Source organism: Anopheles arabiensis, chromosome 3 (genome assembly GCF_016920715.1).
Source record: "Anopheles arabiensis isolate DONGOLA chromosome 3, AaraD3, whole genome shotgun sequence".
NCBI lineage: Eukaryota > Metazoa > Arthropoda > Insecta > Diptera > Culicidae > Anopheles > Anopheles arabiensis.
This window is the reverse complement of record NC_053518.1, coordinates 10,862,370-10,889,821: the sequence shown is the minus strand read 5'-3', so window position 1 is coordinate 10,889,821 and position 27,452 is coordinate 10,862,370. Positions and strand designations below refer to the sequence as shown.

The 27,452-nt window shown below is 49.5% G+C and overlaps 6 protein-coding genes across 7 annotated transcripts in view; 2 read left to right on the top strand and 4 right to left on the bottom strand.

Annotated features, from left to right (window-relative positions):
• Positions 1 to 4,711, bottom strand: part of LOC120902369 — a 48,547-nt gene extending 43,836 nt beyond the window's left edge. The window contains exon 1 of the mRNA XM_040311069.1: positions 2,456 to 4,711. Coding sequence (XP_040167003.1) covers positions 2,456 to 3,173 — 718 coding nt within the window. The 5' untranslated portion in view covers positions 3,174 to 4,711. The remainder of the gene's footprint in view (positions 1 to 2,455) is intronic.
• A 766-nt stretch (positions 4,712 to 5,477) lies between these two features.
• On the top strand, positions 5,478 to 8,621 carry LOC120901694. Its single transcript, XM_040309840.1, has 4 exons — positions 5,478 to 5,846; positions 5,913 to 7,798; positions 7,875 to 8,109; positions 8,183 to 8,621. The coding sequence occupies exons 1-4, from the start codon at positions 5,730 to 5,732 to the stop codon at positions 8,516 to 8,518; spliced, it is 2,574 nt and encodes an 857-aa protein (XP_040165774.1). The 5' UTR covers positions 5,478 to 5,729; the 3' UTR covers positions 8,519 to 8,621.
• Positions 8,622 to 8,682: 61 nt separating this feature from the next.
• On the bottom strand, positions 8,683 to 15,901 carry LOC120901693 (fatty acid synthase-like). Its single transcript, XM_040309839.1, has 5 exons — positions 15,734 to 15,901; positions 15,336 to 15,652; positions 13,558 to 15,270; positions 10,579 to 13,497; positions 8,683 to 10,520 (listed from the first exon to the last, which is right to left on the bottom strand). Exons 1-5 carry the CDS (start codon positions 15,857 to 15,859, stop codon positions 8,840 to 8,842), a joined length of 6,756 nt encoding a protein of 2,251 aa, XP_040165773.1. The 5' UTR covers positions 15,860 to 15,901; the 3' UTR covers positions 8,683 to 8,839.
• A 412-nt stretch (positions 15,902 to 16,313) lies between these two features.
• LOC120901692 (fatty acid synthase-like) lies at positions 16,314 to 23,613 on the bottom strand. Its single transcript, XM_040309838.1, has 5 exons — positions 23,349 to 23,613; positions 22,924 to 23,240; positions 21,121 to 22,839; positions 18,130 to 21,048; positions 16,314 to 18,071 (listed from the first exon to the last, which is right to left on the bottom strand). The coding sequence occupies exons 1-5, from the start codon at positions 23,517 to 23,519 to the stop codon at positions 16,391 to 16,393; spliced, it is 6,807 nt and encodes a 2,268-aa protein (XP_040165772.1). The 5' UTR covers positions 23,520 to 23,613; the 3' UTR covers positions 16,314 to 16,390.
• Positions 23,614 to 23,691: 78 nt separating this feature from the next.
• On the top strand, positions 23,692 to 26,798 carry LOC120901695 (sodium-dependent proline transporter). Of its 2 annotated transcripts, XM_040309841.1 has the most exons (7): positions 23,692 to 25,157; positions 25,224 to 25,681; positions 25,759 to 25,910; positions 25,978 to 26,106; positions 26,178 to 26,378; positions 26,439 to 26,606; positions 26,676 to 26,798. In XM_040309841.1, the coding sequence occupies exons 1-7, from the start codon at positions 24,631 to 24,633 to the stop codon at positions 26,772 to 26,774; spliced, it is 1,734 nt and encodes a 577-aa protein (XP_040165775.1). In that variant the 5' UTR covers positions 23,692 to 24,630; the 3' UTR covers positions 26,775 to 26,798. The 2 variants fall into 2 exon arrangements, with proteins under 2 accessions (XP_040165775.1, XP_040165776.1); XM_040309842.1 differs by lacking the exon at positions 26,676 to 26,798 and having other exon boundaries at positions 26,178 to 26,382; positions 26,439 to 26,542.
• Positions 26,767 to 27,413, bottom strand: LOC120901707. The gene is made up of 2 exons (XM_040309854.1): positions 27,257 to 27,413; positions 26,767 to 27,177 (listed from the first exon to the last, which is right to left on the bottom strand). Exons 1-2 carry the CDS (start codon positions 27,386 to 27,388, stop codon positions 26,788 to 26,790), a joined length of 522 nt encoding a protein of 173 aa, XP_040165788.1. The 5' UTR covers positions 27,389 to 27,413; the 3' UTR covers positions 26,767 to 26,787.
• Positions 27,414 to 27,452: the final 39 nt, after the last annotated feature.

The window sequence follows — 27,452 nt, the reverse complement described above, 5'->3', positions numbered from 1 at the left end:
AAACTGCTGTTGGGCATATTCTTTTATTCTTTCCGGTTACTGCTGTTTGATGATGATTCGCTGTATTTTTTGCTGTTGGCATTTGTTGCATGAGAGATAAACTTCCACTTCCTGTCGAGCAATCAGTCCGCCCGGTGGAATGCAATTAATTAATGGATGAGGCTGGCTTTTTTTGTGTGTATTGTGTATGTGTGACACCTTTGGCATCAATAACAAATGGCGATGTAAAAGCAATATAAAATCGCACAAAACAAAAAAACGGAAAGGGAAATAAATAATGACTAGGTGTGAATTCACAGTTACTGGCAATTGATGAAATTATTGCTCACTTTGGCACAGTGCAGTGCAGGGCAGTTTTTGTTGCCACTTTTTTTTTAATTATTGCCATTTTATTTGAACACTTTTATCCTTTCCAAACGCTTCATTGGATGGGCGGGTTGGTGATTTTCTTCATTATTTTGCATCATTAATTGCAAACACGCGGCTAGAATAATTCACCGCTCGCCGGGTGGATGTGAGGGCAGCACGTTCCATCGGCAGCAAAGTTTACACCGAAAAAGGGAAGCGCGACAGAGACTGGCTTGAGAAACACCAGTCGGAGTAAGAAAAAGGGCCATTTAAAGTGTGACTCATACTCCTGCTAATGCTTTGCTTGCAGACTGCGTATGCGTATGGGGAATAATTTAGCGCAAACAGGGCAAGAGGTACAGACAGAGGGATCTCAGCATACGAGAGGGATTTAAGCTTCTTTTTCCGTACACCTAATTGACGCAAAGGTTTTTACATTTAAATATGGCAGGATTTTACAACAATTGCTCCATATATGCTACATTCAGTGTATCCTTTTTGATGTTTATAGTTAAATAATTCGCCTCGATTGTACATTAGCCATTGGAGCTGTAATTCAAATCGAACGCGCGTTTCCATTGTCGAACTAACAATACGCATTTTCCATAAATTAATTCTAAACACCCAACTGTTTGGGTTCACTCTACAGCCACAGAAAGAAGTGCAGCTATGTGCTATGTGGCGCTGCCCGTGTTGTTCTAAAACATCCCGCCCGAGGGCCCGGGGTTAGACAACGACTCGGCGCTAAATGTGGTACGCGCGTTTTTGTAGCGCGTTGCCCCCGAGGGAATGGGTGTGTGTGTGTGTACGCCTGTTTTTTTTCCTTTCCCTTCTTTCTTTCTGCTTAGATATTAAAAACGTTCGCGGAGGTTGTTTAACGCAGAGTGGCAAAATGCGATGCTCGCTCGCTCGCAGAGCGCTGTACTTTGCTCCGCCAGTCTGCAAACTAACGCGTGCGGCATGAAAAAAACGGAAAGAATTATCATGCAAGGAAATAAATCATATGAGTTGTGGGAGGAGAGAGAGAGAGAGAGAGGGAGAGAGCATTTGATAGGGAAATTTGAACGGAGAAGATTTTTGAAGGAAGTTTAAGTTCGAAACGATTAAGCTGAATTATTTGAAGTTATTCAAATTTTTTATATAATTTTTAGGGGTTTTTGGATTAAATATATTTTTCAAATTGCATTAACTGATGTAATGAATAAGTAGCAATAAATAAATAAATGATGTTAAGTAAAATTTTATTGTTAAAAATTTAAGGAATTATTGTATCAATTATTTCTCTAAAATACAGAATACAATAAAGCTTATTTGCATGGTAACGTACCAGTAGAAATTAATGTTCCATGATTTAAAAAAAAAATCTATAAAACTTAAGACAAATATCGAATACAAGATACAGGCAAGTCCAATGTGTATTTTTTTAAATTTAATTGTGTACTAAATCACTAAAGCAATCGTAAAGCAATTTAAATTAATACATTTAAACTTCACAGGCAGACAGTCGAGCGACAACCCCAAACTCGGCAATTTCGCGTGAACGAAGCCGGAAGTATCTCCCACTTTCCGCTGGCGCCGGGCCCACACCACACCGCCAGAAAGGCTGACGACATTCACAAAAAAAGAAGCTCCCAGAGTTTGTCAGACAGCGACAGACGGCCCCCTCGTTACACCGCCAATAGCAATAGGCGATGATGCTGATGAGAAGCTGCTTGAATGCTTCCCCGGCGATGACGGCGCACAGTACTAAAAGACCGTAGTAGCAAATCATCGCCAGTGTCAGCGAAAGTTGTTTAAATAAGAGCAAACCGCGGCCCGAGCGCGAGCCCGGGGGAACATAAAACTAATGCCGTGCGTTTCGGGGCTCGCAATGGTGGCAATGGTGGCAATGCGTTTGGGTTAGTGTGTGAGTGAGGCTAGTGGTGAGTTAGAACAAAATAACCCATCAACTCATACGACAATATGTCCGAGAGAGACAAAGAGAGAGAGAGAGATAGTTATTTAAGTGTGTCGTCACCGTGTTCCAGTTCGAGAACTCCAGGAAACTCCTCCAGCAAACGAAAGAAACAAAAAGAACGGACACATGCCAGTCTAGGCTCTAACTCACCGATACAGAATTCCAGGTGGTGCAGCGGCAGCTGCTTGTAGGCGTTCCGGACGAAGAACAGATTCTCCAGTATGTGGGACAGCCGCAGCAGAAACAGGCTGTCCACGTCCGTCAGATTGTGGCTGTCGTAGCCGCCGGTCAGCTCCTGCACGTTCTCCACGATCGCGCCCAACCGCCGCAGGGTCTCGCGCCGCCCGTCGGCCCATCCGCCCCGCACCCGATTCCGCAGCCAGTAGTCGTGGTTGATCAGGATCTCGGTCAGGTACGACTCCATCGGTTCGCTCAGCGGCACGTTTCGCAACCGCAGCTCACCGTACGCCCGGGCGATGACGCAGATTTCGTCCTCGTACCGCAGCCGCTTGATCGAGATCAGGTACTCGAACAGCTGCAGGTTGCCGCGCCTGATCAGCAGATAGTAGGCGAGATGATCGTCCAGGTGGGCCGTCTCGCACAGGACGAGCTGTTTCGCCACCTCGGGCAGTCGGTTCTCGAGGGCGAGCTCGGCCGCCGTTAGGCGCTTCTTGTTGAGTGCGTTACAGTCCGCTCCGCGCTCGATCAGCAGTGCCACCAGCTCGAGCCGGTTGCGGCGTGCAAAGACCGCCCGATGGAGCGCGGTGTTGAAGAACTTGTCGTCCCGGGCGTTAACGTCCGCGCCGCCGTCCAACAGGTGGCGGACCTGGTCGAGGTCACCGTTCTGGACCGACTCGAACAGCAGCATGGTGATGTGTGGGGGGGAGGAAGGCAAGTTCGGGGTTGGTGATGTGATGGGGCGGACGTTAGTAGGGGGACCGTTTCTTGCGACTTCTTGCGACGGCCATGGTTGTGGGCTGTGTTAGGTTAGGTCCGAGCGAAACCGGATGTTGATAGGAAGGATGTTAGGATTGCACAACTTGCTTCAATTTACACACTGTACACTTGGAGATACTTTAATCGGCCCGAATTTCCAAACAACTAGGTCATTTATAGCATTTGAAAGAATTTCTTGTTCTTTGTTTCACTTCTTCAATTGTACACTTCACTTAAAACCCTCCTTATTTTACATCAATTCCACTAAACAAATTCACTGTTATGTACAGGTGAGTTTCAACGCCTTTTCCCGAAAACAAAACACAAAAGAACCCCGTGAGACTGTTGCATTCTCGTGCGTTCGGAATTCGAGATGTCGTACGAGAGCGCGAACAAGTTCGCGCGCCGTCCTTCCGTGCGGAGGATAAATTCGCGACAGACTGACCGAAACCCGCTGAACCCGGCGAGCCCGGTGGTCCGTGTCCGTTTTCCTACTTCGGAGCACTCTCGCACACACGCACACAAACACCGCGAACGAATGCGTCGACGCGAAGAAGAAGGAGCACAACACAACAAAAAAACGCACACACATACAACCCGGGGAGCAAGGAACCGCGAGGCACCGCTTAGTGGGTCGCGATCGCAGGCCCTCTTCTGAAGTTGTTTAAAAACCGATTCCGTTTGATTTCCAGCGGCGGTGCCGAAAGTTGCTTAAAACTTGGACGTTGCGCGCGAATCACACACACACTCTTTCTCGTGGCGCCCGTCTACACACCTACGCACTCACACACACACACACACGCACTGGTGCACATTTTCGCGCCAAAGGTATGGTCGCGCGCTGGATATACACACGCGCTCGCGGGATGTGGCGCCATTCGTGTCATCTCGCTCAGATGCACCGAGAGTGCATCGTCGGGTGGTGATGGTGATGGCAGTGGTGGTGGTTGGTGCAACACCCGAACGAACGCATTTTGCACTCCCCTTTCTGCTGACGGAAAAAGGGGTTTGTGGACACTGGCCGATCCTGGGGTGGGAAAAGCCGGAACCGAACTGACACCCGATACAATGTTTGAATGGTTCACTTTTTTTGTACGTGTTTTCCAACTGTTCTGTTTCGTTGTTTATTTTGAATCTTTCATTTTTTTTATTTCTTTACTTCCCCTTTTTACTTGCTTTTCTGTGCTTTATTACGTTAAAATTATCGAAATATATTTTTTTAGTTTTAATTTCAGCTTAAACCCACTTTTTGTATTTTCCATGTTACACTTGTTCACATTCTTTACATTTTTTCATATTTTAAATATTTTGCTTCTTTTTTGGGTAGCGTTGGTTCTGCTTAAGTTTCACGGAAAGTTAACACAAACACGGCACTTAAACTATTTTTTGCAGAAAACGGTTGAGAAGGGCTAATGTTCAAACGATTGCACTTGCCCTTGCGAGGTACGCGCCGCGCTTGAATCCAACGTTTTCCAGCGACGAAATGGAAATGCGGCGAGCGAACGTTTTCGGCCCGCGCGTTCGTGCGCTCAGCTGTACTGGCTAGGGCTAAAGGTGCTGGTACACGGCAGCGATAGTAGGTGACTCGTTTCGATGGGGAATAGTGGTGTTGTTTTGGGTGGAGTATTTTACTCTACAGAAGGAGAAATAATGTAAAAAATGGGGTATTTAAATTGAATTTTTGTACTGTTTATCTCACAATACTATAAGATATGAAAGCGTAGCATTTTTGTCGTGTGAAAGCTTAACCAAAGTGAAATGTTTGCGATTCTCGCTCAACGCACACCCATCTCTACTTGCAAACGCCCGAAGGCGTACGAGCGCAAACCGAACAAACGCGTGCTATGTTCGGATATCGTTGAATTTCGAAAGTTTGCTACAGTAAACGTACATGCAGATGTTGAAAAATAAAATATTTTAAATTAAAAATTTCACTCAAGACATCGATTAATTAAAATAAGCAGAGTTATTTGAACTAAACCACATGCAATTTACTGTGATTTTTGGTGGTTAGGATGGGATCCGAGACTCATTAAATTAAATTAAACCATATTTTTCTACTTTTTCTTGCGATCTGTAATGTAAAACACAACACCAACCAAAAACTAACTAACCAATCAACTAATTCTCGTAGATAAATTCAACATATAAAAATAACATTGTCTTACAATATAATTTCCGCAATGAATTTCATCACAAAAAAGTGCACGACGTGTACACGCGCCGTTTGTTGAGCAGCTTTCTCGATTATCCGTGCGTTCGTACAGTCCGGGTTGACAGCTTCGGGTTGTCATAGTTGAAATCAAACCCGCCGTAACGTTTTGTTTGTTGTTTGCACTTGTGTGCCGTGTTTTAGTTTTATTTCTTTACTTTTTTCGATTAATAATTTGTGTAAAAATCTGTTTCAACAATCCCATCTACATATCGGAACGATAGTGCAAGGATTTGACCGCGGTAGGCTCGTTTCTTCTAGCATTTACATTTCACGATGAGTCCGGGACGCTCGTCCGAAATGTCGTACATTGTGGAATTCAACAGCCACATACAATCGTACTTCATCAGCAGTACGTATGGCAACGAAACGCTCGTTAATCGGTGCTTGGAGGTAAGATTCGCGTGCTTGCTAAGTGGAATGCAAACGGTGCTTTAACATCTTCCACTTTCTTCCCAGCAACTGGCTGCCTCGAGTGCCGAAAGCAAAACCTTCGATGTGTCCGTGTACGAGTGCAACATTTTTTTCGTCAATCTGCACAAACTCCTCAGCTACAGTATGAAGAAGACGAACCTACTCTGGTCGGTAGTGGCGGTGCTGGAGGTAGCCGTGAGCGATGACGAAACTCGCATCGCTCTGGTGGACAAGTTCCGGTTCCTGCCGGTCGTTTCAATGCTGCTGCTGGAAGTGCACTCGTCGGACCAGCAGAAGCGTGTGCTTTCCCTGCTGCACCATCTGTCCTACGGAGCGTCCATCGATGGGCAGGAAATGTTTATCGAACGCTTAATCCAGAAGCTGCTCACCTTGATCGAACAAAACCACGAAAAGAAGGGACGCTGTGAGGTGGCCCAGCTGGCCCTCTCCATCCTGGTGAACCTTTGCCACCGGGACCTCTCGACCACGTTTGTGCTGACGAGAAACACGAACGTTTCCGCCTTCTGCAAGCAGATTAAAAAGTTTGACCTGCTCGCATGGAAAATGTACATCATACTCGAGCAGAACGACTACATCAAGGAGATCGATTTGCACTATCTGCTGCGGATGAGCTTCGAGGAGGTACGGCTAATGCTGGCCACGAAGAATAGCTTCAGCTTGCGGCACGTGGTCGACTTTTTGCGCTCCGTTCGCACGCTCAGTGGGACGCGCGAAGCCGAACCGGCCAAGGCAGCGGTAACGGACGAGTACTTTCAGCGCGATCTGAAGGAGTTTCTGCAAGAGATGGAAAAGTATTGGCAAACGCGAACTGATTCTCCCGCCGGTGAGGCAGAGGGGCGGAAGAAAAAGACAAAGCAAAAGGTGGAACCGCGCAGGGACCGGACCAGCGAGGGGCTGTTTGAAATACTCGAATGTATCGTCCTGCTCAAACCGGACGACAAGGAGCTGCACAGAAAGATCTGTGAGTTTGGTCCGGCCAAGCTGATCAATCACGCGCGCGATGATTGTGCGAAAGCGATCGATCTGCTGCGCACGATACTGGAGAAAAACCCAACGGATGCAGCGTTCGCGGAAGAGTGTAAAACCGTGCTCGCTTCACTGATGACTATGATCACCAACTGTGACGATGAGCGGCTTGCAATTGCGTTCGCGAAACTGCTCACTACAATCGGAAAGACGTTAAATGCGGTGGACGATCCCATGAACGAGGTGGCGGAGCAGTTCTATCAGCATCTGTTCGGTGCGGTGCTGGCTCATACGTGGGAACGTGCCACCTTCGACTATTCACTGGCCGACGGGCCGGTTCGGGTGTATCTGTGGGCGCTGCACACGTTTAACGAGCTGGCAAACCTCTGCCCAACGTACTGGTACGCTAAACTGACCAACTTGCTGAAACAGAAGCCGATCCAGTTTCTCATCGCGAAGGGGTTAATTGGCGGCAGTGATGTGGAGCTGCTGGAAGCTTTGCTACAAGTGGCCGCATCGTCCGAGTTTCCTAAACAAGACGTCGCACAGATGATAGATTTGCTGAAAAGCAATTTGCCAGCGACCGGTCAGGGTCGGGTACCGCTTGCACCGGTGCCTGGGAATGTACACAACATACAACCACCGACGGGGTACAGCTACATACGAGCGCTCAGCAGAGATTTGCAGGAACGCATCGATCAGGCCGTGGTGCAGATGCAGGACGCCAAGGCTGCGGGATTGATAAACGATGTGGAAAAGTCGGAACTGGTGGAGTTTTACACGTACAAGATCAACATGCAGACCAGCTTGATGAACGATCTGAGAGGTAGTTTGGATGGGACGACGGCACAGATCACTACGCTGATGCATCAGAATCAGCTGCTGATGGCGGAGATAGACAAAAATCAAAAGCGAAGTCTTCCGCTCTTGCTGAAGGAGTCGGCGTAAGTTTGATGTGCTTAATCGGATGTCTGGAAAAGTGTTGATTGTATTTATGTTTTTGGTTGTCTTTTCTTCTAGCTTGGAAAACGAAAATCGGCTCCTCGAGCGTGAGCTATTGCAGATGAAGTCGGCCGCCGCAACGTACGACAAGAAAACGAGCCAGATGAAGCAAGAGCTGGCCGAGTATATTAAAAAGTACGGCGAAAAGAGTCAAAAGTGTGCCGCACTGGTAAAGGAGATCGAACATTTGCGTGCGCGCGACGATAACTACGAGAAGGAAAACAAGCGGCTGCAGCAAGAGCTGGTCGCAATGGTAAGTTTCCAAAAGCGCCTGTGCTTTCTCCCTGCGTACTGTGATATTAATACGCTTGAATGGGTTTTTTTAGACTAAAAACCGGGATGACGCCCGTAAGCTGCTGAAGCTCGGCGAGGATGACCGACAACGGCTGACGGAACAGCGTGAGGCAGAGCGCAAGCAGTACGAGTGTAAGATACGCGAGCGCGAACGTGACATTTCCAAGCGCACCGATCTGATCCAGCAGCTAGAGCAGACGCTCGTACAGCGGGACAGTACGATCGAAACGCTCGAGACGGAGGGGGCTGATTTGCGGGAAAAGCTCAAGGAACGAGAGGCACGCATCGCGCAGGTTGAGGCAGAGCTGAAAGAAAACGAAAAGATTCAGCAAGCGATCTATAGTTTAATGAACAAAACTAAGAAATAGGAGACGCGCCCCTCTGTACCTGACCGGGGGCAAGGAAGATTGTAGCATACGGTAAGCAATGTAACGAGTAAGATTTATAAAACATAGTAAGATTTTCAAAATGTTGGCAGTTAATCCATATTTCGTTTCCTTAGTATCACAATTCGAGGATAAACTGATGATTGTTCGATTTATAAAAAAAAAACATTTATTAGAATTACTTTTCCACATCCGTTTTATGCCGACTAAGATTGCCTATAAAATTTGACTACAAATGTGCGCAGAAAACAACGTAAAGTAAATCAGGGGGAAATCATGGGGATAACCGGAAGCTGGTACCCGTTAAAGGGTGTCCTTGTTGATTATCTCGATCAGCTCCGGATTGGCGAGCATGGTTTGATGCGTGCCGTCGATTATTTTCACAATCAGCGACGCAACGGTAAACTCATTCAGTCCATAATCTTCCTCAACATCAACGATCGTTGCTGATCGTACCAGCACGAGCGGTGATTCGATTTTTTCCTTCACTTCTGTGCTCATGTTCATGGCTACTTTTAGCCGGTAGAACAGCACGCGCATCATTTTGCGTGCGTACTGGTCGGAAAATGGATTTGAGTCGTGAGCTACTGCCATCAGCTTCTCAACTCTATCCGAGTATGTCGGCTGATCCATTACCGGTTTAATGACGTCCTGCGTAGCAGTGGGAAAAATGAAGGAGATCACAAGTGTGAGGATAAGCATCTGTAGATGCTCGTCGTCAAAGCCCGATAAATGATGGCTAGCGAAGCGTTGAAGGTAAAGCGGCGAGCCATCGATGAGCATCAGCTTTCCGCGAAGTGATCGTGCCTCCAGACGCTTCACGACCTCGAGCGCCAACAGTGAGCCGAATGAATATCCAATGACCAAGAACTGTTCCGCCTTGGCAAATACCGTCTCAAACATCTCGTCGAATACGCTGTCGACAATACCGGGAATAGTCTGTTCGTCGGATCCCTTGGCAAAGGTCTGCAGCACGAAGGTGGGAGCATTGATCTCGGAGGCGATCTTCGTCCAGGCTGGACTGGAAACGCTTTCAATACCCGGTATGATCAGCACTGGACGATCGTACTCGAGATCGTTACACTTGGAGGGCAATCGCAAGACAGTGTGATGACTGGCGGTCTCATCACCGAAGCTGGCTAGCAGGTCTTGAAGCTGCAGCTGTTGAGTAGTGGCCTCAGCAGTCTCGCTCTCGGTCTTTGCATCGGCCAGCTTCTGCAGCTTGGAGAAGGTGAGTGTGCGGAGATCCTGAGGCGTCAAGATGATGTCAAAATCACGCTCAAGAACTTGTCTGATTTCGACGGCCATCAGCGAGTCCATACCGATGTCAGCAAGCGTGCTTTCAACCGAGACCGACTTCATGTCGCGAATGTTCATGATGTTCATGACGGCCTCGACGATGTTTTTAGCACCACCGCTAGAGCTACGCTTCTCGGCCACGACCATGCTGGCCACAATGGGCTCGGAGGTAGTCAGCAGCTGATCCAGCACCTGAATGCAAGAGGATAGGCGCTGCTGCAGCGTTCCACCGATCTCCATGTCGATCTTGTCTTCCTGCATGTCAGCCACGATACCGACCTCACCGATGGCTCCCCACTGGATGGCCTTTCCGGGCAGCCCATGAACGACACGATGCTCAATGATTCGCTCCATGATGGAGTTGGCCATGCCGTAGTTGGATTGGCCAGCATTTCCACGTCCACATGAGACGCTGGAGAAGACGACGAAATGCTTCAGCATGGGACAGAGCTCACGGCTGAGAGCGTCGAGATGATGTGTAGCGGTGGCTTTGGGGGCCAAACACTCGGCAAACTTATCCACGGACTGGTTTTCGATGATGGCATCCCGTAGTTGTACGGCCAGATTGAAGATACCAGCGATGGGTCCCATTTGGATAGCTTGTTGAAGAAGACGACGACAGCCGTCGTAGGTAGAAATGTCCTCAGTGGAGATGGTCACTTGAACTCCATACGTACGCCATGTGCTATGGGAAGATAAGGTGATGAAGTGTGATGTGGAATATAACGAGCCAAAGTACTTACTTGATACGGTACTGCTGGTAGGGTTTGGTAATTCCTCTGCTGGAGCTTAGAAGTAGCTTACGACAGCCTCGAATGATAAGCCAATCGGATAGCTCGAGTCCGAACCCACCAAGACCACCAGCAATGACGAAGGTTTGCTCGGGATTACAATAGACTCGCGGGAGGTAAGATATCGGAACAGATGCAAGATCATCTTCGTTATCCCGAATCTTCAGGACAACCTTTCCAATATGCTTGGCCGTCGCAAGATAACGGAATGCTTGCTCGATCTCATGAGCCTGGAAGACGGTAGTAGGTAGCGGTAGTATGATACCCTTCGCCAGATCCTTCATGATGAGCTTGTGTAATTCCAACAAGAGATCGCGTTTTTCTTGGAACAGTAGATCAACCAGCACAGCAGAGAAAGTGATTCCTCTCTGGAAGAACGTCATTGCTAGCTTGGAGTCCTTCATCATGTCATACTTTCCAATCTCGAGGAAGTGTCCTCCTCTGGCCAGACAACGGATAGAAGCTTGCAGCTTTTCCTCGGACAAAGAGTTGAGGACAAAGTCGACACCGCGTCCATTGGTACGCTCTTTGATGAGCGTTTCAAAGGAGATGTCTCTGGAGTTTCCGATATTGTTGGGGTTAAGGTCGGGGAAGTAGCTCAGCAGGAAGTCACGCTTCTCCTTGGTACTGACGGTAGTGAAGACCTCCAGTCCGTAAGCTAGACAAACACGAATGGCGGCCAAACCAACACCTCCCGTACCAGCGTGTATGAGAATAGAGTTTCCCTTACGGATGTGAGAGCAAATGAAGAATGAGGCGTACACCGTAGCATAGACTGTGGGAATAGTGGCCGCTTGTTCCAAAGAAATGTGATCGGGAACGTCCAGTGTGAAATGTCGATCAGTTTCAATCATCGTGGCCATCGATCCAGCAGGTATCATGCCCATGACCCGCTTACCGGTGGTGGTGACTCCAGAATATTCAAAACCGAGCACGCACTCTTGTTGCAATCTGTTAGTGAAAGAAGTCTCCACTGTAAGCCTGCCGGTAGCAAGCATAACGTCTTTGAAGTTCAAAGAACTGTACACAACTCTGGCCAGCGGACTAGAGGGCGACTGCTCGTTCAGTGGACCAACCATCCATGTAAATGAAGAAAGATCACCAGGCTTGACACAATTGGCAAAGCAATGTTTGGTAGAGGGCTCGTAACGCGGCTCTTCCTGCAGCTTGAAATGGCGATAAGATCCCCATTGGCCTTTGCGATAAACGTTGATTGCAAGTCCAAGCTCAATCTGTTCTTTGTAGAACGGGTTGGATGCATCGAACGCAGGAGCGCTGGGATCATCAATGAAGAAACAGGAAACGGTTTGAATGTTGGGCTCTTTTCGAATGCAGTTCACCAGTCCAATGATGCCCGACGAAGGATCATTCTGAGCGTAGAGAATAATTGGCTTGGTCTTGACTTCCTGCTTCAACTCCAGCAGCCAATTGTGTGTGGTATCATTGGAGCATACCTTGATGACGTGAGCATCGACTGAAGTGTTCATGGCGGACTTCTTTTGCTGCAGCAGCAGGAAAGTCTCACCTTCGATCGACATTGTACTCACAAGTTGAAGTCGTCGATGGCCGTCTTGAAGACGGTATTCTGGAGACTCGCGCAGCAGTATGAAGCCTTGATCGGAAAGGCAGTTGATAGCGTCAGAAATGAACTCATCATCAGCGAAGAGGTTCTCACAGATGAGCAGGAGCACATTTCTTTGCTTCATGAGCTTATCCTCGGAGATCGTGACATTAGGAATGGGCTCAGGCTTTGCAGTGGAGAGCAGTGTAAGGTGTGCCTTCACCAACGGCAGGTCACCAATAGCATCTCCGAAGAGGGAAATGATCGGATCCCTAGTTTTGGAGTGAATCTCCGTAACACTACATACCAAAGTCGTCTGATTATCGAGGATCGTTTGCAAAACGATAGAAGCTGCTTGAGCAGGTTGTAAAAGTTGTTGTGAAAAGTAGGGATGGAACTTGTAGCTCTCAAGCACAGGCACACCGGGTGGCAGGCGTCTAGCGATGGTACTTGCATTAAGGCCACGAATCTCAATGCCGCTGCTTTGCAACAGATTCAGATCCGGATCAAAGCACACACCATAGTGCGGGACACCCTGTTCGTTTACTTGCTGCGACATTTTTTGCCGTACAGGATCAATTTTGATCGACTCAATACGGGTAGGAATCATGAGTGAACGAGTATCTACTGCAATGATCGCCACTTGAAGCATACAGTCCAACAAAGCCGTCCAGTTTCCTTTCCATTCAATTTTAGCGTGCGATCCATCGGCAGCCGACTCCATGACGGACTTAAAGAATCCTCCATAGTGGTACCCCCTTAGTCGTAGCTCCTTGTAAAAGTCTTGAGTCGGCAGTGTAATGGCTGGTTGGTTGCGTTGCTCAATCGGTTGCCGCTGGAAGTGGTCCAGCCGTTGAATGCAACCCTTAACGACCAGCGTTGAGCCTTCGGACACTTCAAAGTGTCCACTGATGTCATTAATCTCAACGAACAGTGTAATCACCTGTCCAGGGGCAATGGTAGTCGCGCGTAGAAATTCAACCTCCGTAAACTGTACGGCCACTTCATTCGGGATGGTTCCGGTTTTGCTCGTGAAGGAATCCCACACCAGGTACAGATACTCAGTGGCAGGGATCAGCACCCTCCCATCGATACAATGCCCGGCAATGTACTCCTGCTCGGCGAGCGTCACACTGTGCTTATTGGAGCCTTGATCAACCATCTTTTTCGTTTGAAAATTCGCCACATGCCAGTCGACGGAGTGATTCCAGCGAATAAGCGGACCGATCATTGGAGTTTCCAGTGACACCGGGAACGTTACCTTCGGGTATAGATCCAACAGCTGACAGTGTTGCCCATGGATGAAGGCACTGAAATGAAAGAAGAGAAGAGTAGATGGCAAAGACGAAACCACCAAAACCAATGCTTACCGTCCAATGGAAGCTAGGAAGCTGTTCACAAGACTATCGGTAGATTGAATAGAAGGAAGTGGCTGCAACACAATCGCATTACTGTCGATCCTGTTGAACATCTGTGTGGCACTTTTAGGATCGTAGATGCGGAACGACAGTACCGATGTGGCTGTCTTCCACCTATCCGTCGCTTTGGCAAAGAGAAACGATTCCAGTATGGAGGTGAGCTTGCTGTTAAGCTCCTTGTTTGTAATAATGTCGCGATAGTTAACCGTCTCCGGGTTTTGATACGAACTGAGCAACACACCATGCGTAAATGCTACACGGATGGCATCGGCAAGCGACAGCACACCGTCGATGTACGCACAAGTGATCTGCCCGATCGAGTACCCACCGTACTGGTCCACCTTAACGCCGATCGACTTCAGCATCTGGTACACACCGATCTGTATGATCAGCGTCCAGACGGCACGCTGCAGTATTGTAGCGTAATTATCCTTGCTAAAGATGCAATCGTACTCGGGCTCCTTCAGTAGAGCAAGACATTGTTCGACCGACGCCTTGAACAGTGGAAACTTCTTAAACGCCTGCAGCGTCGCTTGCCATTCATAATCCATCTGTCCGAAAACGATCGCAAACGGGGGTAGCGTTTTGTTCGCTTTGGAGATGTTCTTTTGAAGAATCGTAGTAGAACCATCGCCGCCACGTGCGAGCACAGCATACCCACGGCTGGTCATTTTGGCAAGCTCCTTCCGCTGGATGTTATGCGTTAAGGCGTACAGCTCTGGGTCGAAGCTATGTTTGGCGATACCTTCGAGAAACTGATCTACCGCCTCGATCGTACGTCCACTCCAAACGACCAGCCGAGGAAGATCACCATGTGGGCGAATATTGTGATCCTTCTTTCTGGTGTGAGCGTGCAGCAGTGCGTGTGCATTGGCACCTCCGAAGCCGAACGAATTGACCGCCACTAGCGGACCACCGAGTGGCGTTGCTTCATCAACTACCTTGAGGTGGCCGTTCAGCAGCGACGGTACGTCTTTGCGCGGTTCGGTGTAGTGAATGTTAGGCGGGATGAGGCCCGTTTGCATCGCAATGATGCATTTGGTAAGGGAGCAAAGTCCAGCAGCCGGTTCCGAATGGCCAATATTAGACTTGACCGAACCGACCAGCAGTGGGCTAGTTCTGTTTGGACAGAACACTTTATCGATCGCGTCACACTCCTCCGGATCACCGACTACGGTGCCGGTGCTGTGCGCTTCCACGTAGCTGATGTCTTTCGGATCATAGGGCACCTCGGAGTAGAGCTCATCGAGCAGCTGCTTCTGGATCTTGTTCGAAGGGAAAGTGATGCCCTCGAGCTTGTACCCATCGCAGTTGGTTTTCGTATTGACCACGTGAGCGTAGATACGCTTTGCATCCTTGGCCTTCTGGAGTAAGATCACTGCGTTGGCCTCCGAACGGGAATATCCGGACGCATTCTTATCGAACGGTCGACAGTACCCATCGGCTGCCAGCACACCAAGCAGTGCGAACTGAAGCGTAATGTACGGATGCAGTGTCAGATTGGTTCCGGCTACAATGGCGGCATCACACTGCCCTTGACGGATGGCTTTGCAGGCCCAATCGAGAGCGTACATGGAGCTGCTGCACGCTGTATCCACCGTCATAGCGGGTCCCTTCAGATCCAAGGCGTATGCAATCTTCAGTGCAGTCATACTCCTTGTAAAGCTGTATAATGTGTTTAATAGTGTTAAAGATACGAAGAGCACATTGATCGACCTGGAGATACTAACCCCAGCATTACTCTCCGGTAAGGCATCTGAGTTTTCTTGTACGTCCAGTAGGTTTCCGTTTCCGACATGGAAATCCCAATGAACACACCCGTTTTCGATCCCCGCAAATCATCGAGATGAAGCCCCGCATCCATCACAGCCTCATAGCAGTGCTCCAGCAGTAACCGATGCTGGGGATCCATCGTGTGCGCCTCCTTGGGACTATAGCCAAAAAAATCTGCATCGAACTTCTCAAGATGGTTCAGCTTGCCGAGCCGCTTCGGTATGTCGGGATGGGTATGGCGCCAGCGTTCTTCCTTGTCATCGACAAGATCAACCTGTAACAGAGCGGGAGAATGGCGCAATCAAGATGAGATTGATACGACTACCATGAGCACAGGTAACAGATACGACGAAACCTTGCTGTAAAGGTTGTTGGCAAACTCCTGGACATTGTCCGACCGTGGATATTTTCCCGATATACCCGAAATGACGATCGAGTTCTCCGAATCGATTGGCTCCGAACAGTTCGTAACAGTCTTCATGGTGAAAGGCAAACGTACACTGGTGAGCTGGACGGGTTCAGTGAATTGATTTTATATGGTTTGCACAAAGCATTTCAATTGTGTTTTGCATAATGTGCCCCACTGAAGGAGTTTAGTGTCTGCCAATCGCTGCAATTAGTATTATTTTTCGCTTCTAGCGATCGTGCAGTGCTAATGAATGTGCAAATTATTCTGCACGAGAAAGGTGGAAAGGCGACTTCTTCACCTTACTACGCGAACCGATTTCCTACAACGCCATCAAATTTAATGAATTCATCCAAAACAAAGATCATTAAAGCAGGTTTAAAGGGTTTTCAAAGTCAATGAACGGAAATGCAGTTCAATCTCCTTTAGTAAAATAGGGGTTTGCGCAGTGGATATATTCGTTGCGGAAGCAATTAGTAACTAATTAAACCGATTCGGTCAAATAGGTCAATGTTTAAACCAAGTGTTGTGCCATTTTTAATGCTTCACTTTATTCACTCACTAGTAGAAGTTGATAAATAGGTGTTTTTAAAAATATGATCGTTCTCACAGAGTGTCCTTATTGATAATTTCAAGCAGCTCCATGTTCGCGAGCATGGTCTGATGCGTACCGTCGATGATCTTGACAATCATAGACGAGCTGGTAAACTCGGTCAGCCCGTAGTCTTCCTCGATGTCACCAATTGTTCCGGAGCGTACCAGCACCAGGGGAGATGCTAGTTTCTCCTTCACCTCCGTGCTCATGTTCATGGCCGCTTTCAGCCGGAACAACAGCACTCGCATCATCTTGCGCGTGTATTCTTCCGAGAACGGGTTCGACTCTCGGCCGATGTCCAGCATTTTGGTGACACGATTCTCGTATGTGGCTTCACCCATAATGCTGCTTAGAATTTCGTTCGACACAGAAGGCAATGAAAAGCGAAGCACCAGCGTGAGGATGGCCATTTGCAGGTGCTCATCGTCAAAGCCCGATAAATGATGGCTAGCGAAGCGCTGAAGGTAAAGCGGCGAGCCATCGATGAGCATCAGCTTACCGCGAAGTGGTCGTGCCTCCAGACGCTTCACGACCTCGAGCGCCAACAGGGCGCCGAATGAATATCCAATGACCAAGAACTGTTCCGCCTTGGCAAATACCGTCTCAAACATCTCCTCGAATACGCTGTCGACAATGCCGGGAATAGTCTGCTCGTCGGATCCCTTGGCAAAGGTCTGCAGCACGAAGGTGGGAGCATTGATCTCGGAGGCGATCTTCGTCCAGGCTGGACTGGAAACGCTTTCAATGCCCGGTATGATCAGCACTGGACGATCGTACTCGAGATCGTTACACTTGGAGGGCAATCGCAAGACAGTGTGATGACTTGCGGTCTCATCACCGAAGCTGGCTAGCAGGTCTTGAAGCTGCAGCTGTTGAGTAGTAGCCTCAGCAGTCTCACTCTCGGTCTTTGCATCGGCCAGCTTCTGCAGCTTGGAGAAGGTGAGTGTGCGGAGATCCTGAGGCGTCAGGATGATGTCGAAATCACGCTCAAGAACTTGTCTGATTTCGACGGCCATCAGCGAGTCCATACCGATGTCAGCAAGCGTGCTTTCAACCGAGACCGACTTCATGTCGCGAATGTTCATGATGTTCATGACGGCCTCGACGATGTTTTTAGCACCACCGCTAGAGCTACGCTTCTCGGCCACGACCATGCTGGCCACAATGGGCTCGGAGGTAGTGAGCAGCTGATCCAGCACCTGGATGCAGGACGATAGGCGCTGCTGCAGCGTTCCACCGATTTCCATGTCGATTTTGTCTTCCTGCATGTCAGCCACGATACCGACCTCACCGATGGCTCCCCACTGGATGGCCTTTCCGGGCAGCCCATGAACGACACGATGCTCAATGATTCGCTCCATGATGGAGTTGGCCATGCCGTAGTTGGATTGGCCAGCATTTCCACGTCCACATGAGACGCTGGAGAAGACGACGAAATGCTTCAGCATGGGGCAGAGCTCCCGGCTGAGAGCGTCGAGATGATGTGTAGCTGTGGCTTTGGGGGCCAAACACTCGGCAAACTTATCCACGGACTGGTTTTCGATGATGGCATCCCGCAGTTGTACGGCCAGGTTGAAGATACCAGCGATGGGTCCCATTTGGATGGCTTGTTGAAGAAGACGACGACAGCCGTCGTAGGTAGAAATGTCCTCAGTGGAGACGGTCACTTGAACTCCATACGTACGCCATGTGCTATGGGAAGATAAGGTGATGAAGTGTGATGTGGAATATAACGAGCCAAAGTACTTACTTGATACGGTACTGCTGGTAGGGTTTGGTAATTCCTCTGCTGGAGCTAAGAAGAAGCTTACGGCAGCCTCGAATGATAAGCCAATCGGCTAGCTCGAGTCCGAACCCACCAAGACCACCAGCAATGACGAAGGTTTGCTCGGGATTACAATAGACTCGCGGGAGGTAAGATATCGGAACAGATGCAAGATCATCTTCGTTATCCCGAATCTTCAGGACAACCTTTCCAATATGCTTGGCCGTCGCAAGATAACGGAATGCTTGCTCGATCTCATGAGCCTGGAAGACGGTAGTAGGTAGCGGTTGTATGATACCCTTGGCCAGATCCTTCATGATGAGCTTGTGTAACTCCACCAAGAGATCGCGTTTTTCTTGGAACAGTAGATCAACCAGCACAGCAGTGAAAGTGATTCCTCTCTGGAAGAACGTCATCGCTATCTTGGAGTCCTTCATCATGTCATACTTTCCAATCTCGAGGAAGTGTCCTCCTCTGGCCAGACAACGGATAGAAGCTTGCAGCTTTTCCTCGGACAAAGAGTTGAGGACAAAGTCGACACCGCGTCCATTGGTACGCTCTTTGATGAGCGTTTCGAAGGAGATGTCTCTGGAGTTTCCGATATTGTTGGGGTTAAGGTCGGGGAAGTAGCTCAACAGGAAGTCACGCTTCTCCTTGGTACTGACGGTAGTGAAGACCTCCAGTCCGTAAGCTAGACAAACACGGATAGCGGCCAAACCAACACCTCCCGTACCAGCGTGTATGAGAATAGAGTTTCCCTTGCGAATTTGTGCACAAACGAAGAAAGAGGCGTACACAGTAGTGTACACCGTGGGAATAGTGGCCGCTTGCTCCAACGAGATGTTATCGGGAACGTCCAAGGTAAAGATGGGATCGGTTTCGACGATCGTGGCCATTGATCCGGCTCCAATAATTCCCATGACACGTTTACCGGTGGTGGTGACTCCAGAATACTCAAACCCAAGAATGCACTCTTGTTGCAGTCGATCAGTGCAGAATGTTTCAACCGTAAGCCTGCCGGTAGCAATCATAACGTCTTTGAAGTTCAGTGAGCTGTACACAACTCTGGCCAGCGGACTAGAGGGCGGCTGCTCGCTCAGTGGACCAACCATCCATGTGAACGAGGAAAGATCACCAGGCTTGACACAATTGGCAAAACAATGTTTGGTAGCGGGCTCGTAACGCGGCTCTTCCTGCAGCTTGAAATGGCGATAAGATCCCCATTGACCTTCGCGATAAACGTTGATCGCAAGTCCGAGCTCAATCTGTTCTTTGTAGAACGGGTTGGAAGCATCGAACGCAGGAGCGGTGGGATCATCAATGAAGAAACAGGAAACGGTTTGAATGTTGGGCTCTTTTCGAATGCAGTTCACCAGTCCAATGATGCCTGAGGAACGATCATTCTGAGCGTAGAGAATAACTGGCTTGGTCTTGACTTCCTGCTTCAACTCCAGCAGCCAATTGTGTGTGGTATCATTGGAGCATACCTTGATGACGTGTGCATCGACTGAAGTGTTCATGGCGGACTTCTTTTGCTGCAGCAGCAGGAAAGTCTCACCTTCGATCGACATTGTACTCACAAGTTGAAGTCGTCGATGGCCGTCTTGAAGACGGTATTCTGGAGACTCGCGCAGCAGTATGAAGCCTTGATCGGAAAGACAGTTGATAGCGTCAGAGATGAACTCATCATCAGCGAAGAGGTTCTCACAGATGAGCAGGAGCACATTTCTTTGCTTCATGAGCTTATCCTCGGAGATCGTGACATTAGGAATAGGCTCAGGCTTTGCAGTGGAGAGCAGTGTAAGGTGTGCCTTCACCAACGGCAGGTCACCGATAGCATCTCCAAAGAGGGAAATGATCGGATCCTTAGTTTTGGAGTGAATCTCCGTAACAGTGAAGAAGATTGTGGCCTGGTTCTCGAGAATTGTCTGTACAATCGTGGAAACAGCCGACGATGGTGCCATCGTGTGCTGCGGATAGTAGGGATGGAACTTGTAGCTCTCAAGCACAGGAACACCGGGTGGCAGGCGTCTAGCGATGGTACTGGCATTAAGGCCACGAATCTCTATCGCTCCACACTGCAGCAGGTTAAGGTCGGGATCGAAACACACATTGTAGCTGGGGACCTCATTGCCCGTTGCTTGATCCGTTAGCTTATGCTGAATGGGATCAATTTTGATCGACTCAATGCGTGTAGGTATTACAAGCGATCGTGAGTCCACGGCTATGATCGCCACCTGCAGAATGCAATCGAGCAGTGCGGTCCAGTTGTACTTCCATTCGATTTTGGCGTACGATCCATCGGTACGCGACTCCATGACAGACTTGAAGTATCCACCATAGTGGTAGCCACGCAGTCGCAGCTCCTTGTAGAAATCTTTCGAAGGCATCATTACAGCATCGCTCTGCCTGTGCTTAGTCTCCGGTGGCGTGTAGTTAGTAAGCGCCTGAATGCGTCCCTTCACCACGAGAGCCGTTCCTTCGCTGACCTCGAAGCTACCGGTCACTTCGTTCAGATCCACGGTGAGCGTCACCTGCTGATCTCCGACCAGGGTCGTCGCACGCAGAAACTCGATGTCCGAAAACTCGACCGGCATCTCCTCGGGTATGATGCCCATCCTGCCGGAGAAGGAATCCCACACGTAGAACAGATATCCCGTGGCCGGTATAAGGATTCGCCCATCGATGCAGTGCCCGCTGATGTAGTCCTGCTCGGACAGGGAAATCGTGTACTCGGAGGTGCTTTGATCGACCATACGAGTCGTGCGGAAGTTGGTGACGTGCCAATCGGCCGAATGGTCCCACTCGAGCAGTGACGAGATCATGCCTGTGCCCTGCGAGACAGGAAACTGGATCGTCGGGTAGACCGGCAGCAGATTGACTGGATGACCTTTAAGGAACACTCTGAAAAGATAGAGATCCGGTCATGTTTAAAGCAGTTATGGGTAAATACATGGAATAAGGAGGATAACTTACTCGCCAAGGGATTTGAGGAAGTGCATGAGGACATCTTTTGACGCGTTCAACGGCTGCAACACAATAGCTTCATTCGCTCCTAGCGTATGGAACAGTGTCGTCATCACCTTCGGATCATACATTTCGAACGTTTTCAGCTGACATGGGTTGAACCACTTGGGTGTGGCGGCTTGCAGGCGCAGAGGCTTCAGCGCTGTCGCCAGTTTCACGGTAAGCTGTTTGTTGGACGAAACACCGCTACCATAATTGGCGCTCTTTTCAGTATGATGCGCACGAATGATATATCCGTGGGCGTAAGCCACACGCAATGCATCGTGCAGCGAGAGCACTCCATCCAGATAAGCGCACGTGATCTGTCCCACAGCGTAGCCAGCGTACTGATCGATCGTTACACCAGACGCAGTCAACAAGCGGTACACTCCTACCTGGGCCATGAACGTCCACAGGATGTGCTGAATGGGATCGTTCGCTTGCATCGTCTGATCGAACGCATCGAATCCACAGTCCTTGATGGCTTGCAGACATTCCGCGATACCGTTGGCAAACTCCGGGAACTGATTGAATGCCTGTACGGTTGCCTTCCAGTTGCCTTCTAGCTGTCCGAATGCAAGCGTTACCGGAGGCAACTTGTACTTCTTCGGGATCTTGTTCGATGCCGCTTTGTACAGCAGCTCAGCAGTCCCGTCCTGACGGCCACCGAAAATCGCGTACCCTTTGGTGGTCATTTTCGGTATTTCGCTGCGCTGAATGTTATGCGTCAGTGCGTAAAACTCAGCATCGTAGCTTTTTCCCTTCAAACTGTCGAGAAAATGATCGACCGCTTCGATCGTACGTCCGCTCCAAACCACCAGCCTGGGCAACCCATCCTTTGGGTAGCCACCGTTGATCTTTTGCTTGGTGCAGTTGTGCAGCAGTGCATGAGCGTTTGCTCCTCCGAAGCCGAACGAATTGACCGCAACCAGCGGTCCTCCAAGCGGAGTGCATTGGTCTACCACCTTCAGCTTTCCGTTCAGCAGCGAGGGCACATCGGTACGGGGCTCGGTGTAGTTAATGTTCGGCGGAATGATACGGTTCTGCATCGCAATGACACACTTTGTGACGGAGCAGATCCCGGCAGCCGCCTCCGAATGGCCAATGTTCGACTTGACCGAACCGACCAGCAGTGGTTCGGTTCGGTCCGGACAGAACACCTTCTCGATAGCGTCACACTCTTCCGGATCACCAACTACGGTGCCGGTGCTGTGCGCTTCCACGTAGCTGATGTCTTTCGGGTCATAGGGCACCTCGGAGTAGAGCTCATCGAGCAGCTGCTTCTGGATCTTGTTCGATGGGAAAGTGATGCCCTCGAGCTTGTACCCATCGCAGTTGGTTTTCGTATTGACCACGTGAGCGTAGATACGCTTTGCATCCTTCGCCTTCTGGAGTAAGATTACTGCGTTGGCCTCCGAACGGGAATATCCGGACGCATTCTTATCGAACGGTCGACAGTACCCATCGGCAGCCAGTACGCCGAGCAGTGCGAACTGAAGCGTAATGTACGGATGCAGTGTCAGATTGGTTCCGGCAACAATGGCGGCATCACACTGCCCTTGACGGATGGCTTTGCAGGCCCAATCGAGAGCGTACATGGAGCTGCTGCACGCCGTATCGACCGCCATCGAGGGTCCCTTCAGATCCAAGGCGTATGCAATCTTCGTCGCTAGCATGCTTCGGACAAATCTGTCGTTGAGGGAGGGAGAGAGAATAAATTGCAGTTGCTTGGTTGAATACAGTTGAAAATTGCTCGTAATGGTTTGAGCTCACCCCAGTATGGATCGGTTGTACGGCGACTTCGTCTTCTTGTACGTCCAGTAGATCTCCGTCTCCGCAATCGACACGCCGACAAACACGCCCGTGCGCGTACCGCGTATATCGTCCGGATGAAGGCCCGCATCGAGCAGCGCCTCGTAGCAGTGCTCAAGCAGCAAACGCTGCTGCGGATCCATCGTGTGCGTTTCCTGGAAGCCACTGCCGAAGAACTCCGCATCGAACTTGCCGAGCTTGTTCAGCTTGCCGAGACGCTTCGGAATACCCGCGTACAGATGTCGCCAGCGATCTTCCTTATCGTCCACCAGATCCACCTTGTTAGTTCAATAGGAAAAGCACACAAAACAGCAAGATTAGCACACTCACGCAGGTTCACTTTTCTCACTCAACTCCACTCAAATTAGGCAGCAGTGTAAATGTACCTTATTGTACAGATTGTCGGCAAAATGTTCCACACTGTCCGAGCGCGGATACTTCCCCGCAATGCCACTGATCACGATCGAATCGTCCGCAGTGATGGGAGTACATTTCGTGCCAGGAGCTGCTGCAGCTGCTGTAGTTGCAGACGACGTAGAAGAGGTGCTTGGATGCATAGTGAGACGGTTTCGGCGGTGAAGTTTTGCTGCCCTGGATGAAATGTGCGTGATCGTGTGTAGTGAAGAGTGCACTGCTGTAGTGTCCGTACCGAAGGGTTGGTTTTATATTCGGATCTATCAGACGGTGGACCACCCTTCCCCGGACCCTCCGATTGCACCGTACCGTTGCTGCGTTTGTGCGTTTGTGTTAATTCTGCGTATTAATATGCAATAAATAGCATTGACGGGAAATAGGTTATCGAATAGATACAGGTCATTGGGCGGTATGGTGTACCACCAGCAAAGCGGGGTGTGTTGCCGTCTACACTTCCGATGACTAATCGGGCTGTGAATGGAAACTTTATGGCCGAATTATAAGCAAATTGAATGAGCTTTTTTCCTAAATACGCAAGAATTTCGTGGAAATCCTGTAGTGCGAATATCGTAATTATTATTGCCATTTCGCATTCCATATCGACCACTTTTTCTTTCCATACGGTTGAGGAAGTCGCTTCGGCCCGGTGCGTTACTGTCCAGTGTAGCTAACCTTGAAAGACATTAATGCGATGCAAACGATAAGCGGCAGCTGACCTTTTGGGTGTGAAAAAAATTAATTCCACTTGTAATCGATCGCGTTCGGCCGGCTTGAGAACTGAGTGGTATAAAAAATGGGTAAAGTGTTCGCGCATTTTTTTGCGTGTGGCCAATTTGTCGCTGCAAGTTTGGCAGTAAAGTTCGAAGGAGAGTGTGTGAAGTGCTTAATAGCAAGGGAGTTGTATCATTTTGGGGTGCTTGTGAATTGCCAGCATGGTTGGATCGTCAAGTCCAAAGCATTATCTAATTTTGCAGACCATACCGTTGGGTAAATCTCGGTGAAGCAAACAATGTGTAGCATCTCTATCCACTCGCGATGTGAGAAGACGCGGAAGACCCAAACGTCTTTAGCGTAGAATTCACGTAAATTGAAGATGATCAGTGTTGATTGAGATGTGCCTGCCAGTGATAAGCATTGCTATAGCCGGATAATGGATAATGGAGATAATGGATCTTGCGGGACGGCCCTGCAACTCGATCAGAGCTGATCTCGGGACAGTTGGCTGGAAGTGTTTGCCCGCGCTGGTGGAGCGATATGACGACCGCAACAACGATCACGACGCCAACCGCGAAGCGAGGTCATTGGGCATCGAAAACGGAGTTTATTCTGTCGTGCATTGGGTATGCGATCGGGCTGGGGAATGTGTGGCGCTTCCCGTACCTGTGCTATCGGAACGGTGGTGGTGCCTTTCTCGTACCCTACCTGCTGATGCTAGTGCTGTGTGGCATACCGTTGTTCTTTCTGGAAACATGCCTGGGTCAGTTTAGTGGAACGGGATGCATAACGGTGTTCAAAATTGTGCCACTACTAAAGGGCGCCGGTATTGCGATCGTTGTGCTCAACTTAATCTGTAACGCGTACTATATTGCGATCATTTCGTATCCTCTGCTGTTCCTGTGGCGATCGCTGCAAGCACAGCTGCCGTGGGAGAGCTGTGGCAATGCGTGGAACACACCTCGATGTTTGGAGCTGCGTGGCGATCAGCATGTGGAGTTGTTTCTGAACAACAGTGCAATGGCGATCGGTGATCGTTACCGTACACCGGCGGATGAGTTTTTCCAGTAAGTATTGGAAGTGGTTGAATCGCTTCTGGAGCATCAAGGGCTCTTTCTTGTGGTTGTTTGCAGCAACGAAATCCTCCACATATCGGAAGGTATCGAACAGATGGGCGGCATCGTGTGGCCCCTGTTGCTGTGTGACGTCATCGCCTGGATAGTGATATTCGGTTGCATCGCCAAAGGGGTGCAATCGGTCGGTAAGGTCGTTTACTGTACTGCCACCTTTCCGTTCGCGATCCTGGCGGTGTTACTTGTGCGCGGTATCACGCTTCCCGGTGCGCTGGAGGGCATCAAGTTCTACATAATGCCCCAGTGGAGCCAGCTGCTGAATCTGCGCGTTTGGGCCGATGCAGCGATCCAGATTTTCTACTCCCTTGGACCGGGCTGGGGTGGCATTTTGAATATGGCGAGCTATAATCAGTTCAAAAACAACACCAAACTCGACTCGATCGTCATACCGATCGTTAACTGTGGTACGAGCATACTGGCCGGGTTTGTGGTGTTCTCTGTGCTAGGATACTTTTCACGTAAGTATCTGCTTCGAGTAGTAGTAGATGGGCAACGAAATGGAGGGTGTGACATTCGGTGTACGATCTCTTCACAGATCAAACAGGTCTTCCCGTAGCGTCGGCTGCCACTGGCGGTCCGGGATTGGCGTTCATCACGTACCCGGAAGCGATCAGTATGCTTCCGCTGTCACCGCTGTGGGCCTGTCTGTTCTTCAGTATGCTATTTTTCCTCGGCGTTGACAGTATGGTGAGAGGTGAATGGTTTAGTATGAGATGGAATTTCAACGTTTGAATGCTATTAATTCGAATTGCAGTTCGTTCAAATCGAAGCGATCGTTTCGTCGGTGATGGACGTGTTACCGAGGTTACGCCCAATGAAGCTCCAGGTAACGGCCGGAACTTGTTTTCTTCTTTTCCTGCTCTCTATCGCTTGCGTGACACAGGTAAGCGCCATCTAAAGGTTCAAAAACAATGTACAGCGACAAAATCGTTCTTGTCTTGGGCCGTTTGCCAGGGTGGAATGTACTTGGTGCAGCTGCTCGACTGGTATTCGGGGTCCATTTCGGTGATACTGGTTTGTATCGTTGAGGTTATTACCGTCGGTTGGATCTACGGGTGTGAGCAGTTCGTGCGCGACGTCGAGTTCATGATCGATCGCAAGGTGGAACGGTTTTGGATAGTTTCATGGAAGTACATCACACCGATCGTGCTGACTGTAGGTGTGCGATGGAACAATTCTACGGGATGTGTTTGTATAAAACAGCGTTTTCTTTAGTTTATTTTCACTACAACGATTGTGTACAACACTGAGGTATCGTACAATGGCTTTTCGTATCCACGGTGGGCTATTGGAGTCGGGTGGGCCAGCTGCTTGGTGTCGATACTTTGCATTCCAGTGTTTGCGTCTTACAAGCTCCTTCACACGAAGGGTTCATTGACAAAGGTAGTGTGAAATTATATCTTCTTTTTTTCAGTATTTCAATTCCTGGTCTTCATTTTATTTCTTTTTCAGCGTTTTAAAACCCAACTCAAAGCACAGGATTGGGGCCCTGCCGATGATGAACTGCGTGCATTGTGGAGTGACAGTGTTGCATTACGTTCAGTGCGTTAAATAAACGATTTCTTTACACCGAAACTTTGGCTGGTTTGGTTTTGACTACATGTACAGCCCCTGGATTGGCGGCCACAACCACTCCACCACCGACCTCAACGTCTACGGGACGCTCCGTCGTAACGGGAGCGGGAGCGGGAACGACGTGCTGCACCACCGGCACCTGCTGTACTACCGGAACATGATGGACTACCGGAACATGGTGCACTACCGGCCGTACTACCGGCACGTACACGGGCACCTGGTGGACCACCTTCTGGACGTGCACTTCCGGTACCTTCACGACCTCCCGCACCGCCACTGGATAATAGCGGTGGGATCTACCGTGCGACGAGTGGCTGTGGAACAGCGGACTGCCGCAGACGGACGCAAGCAGCGCAAAAGCCAGAACGGCGATGAAGCTCTGTACGAAGGGAAGATCACACAAGAATGTTTGTTTTAATGCGAGGGTGGCAGACCCACTGGATCACACTACTCCCTACCTTCATTGTTGCTTGCTGGCTGTCGTGCTGGACCGATCGCAGATCACCGAATAATGCTTCTAACGCTGTTGGGGCCGAATTTATATGCGTCGGTTTCGATTTGGATGTGCATTTGACCAAACAGGTTTCCATCTTTTTCCGGTCGCCCTCTGTACTCTCATTGCGTGTCGCTGGCACGTAGGTTTCTTATCAGATC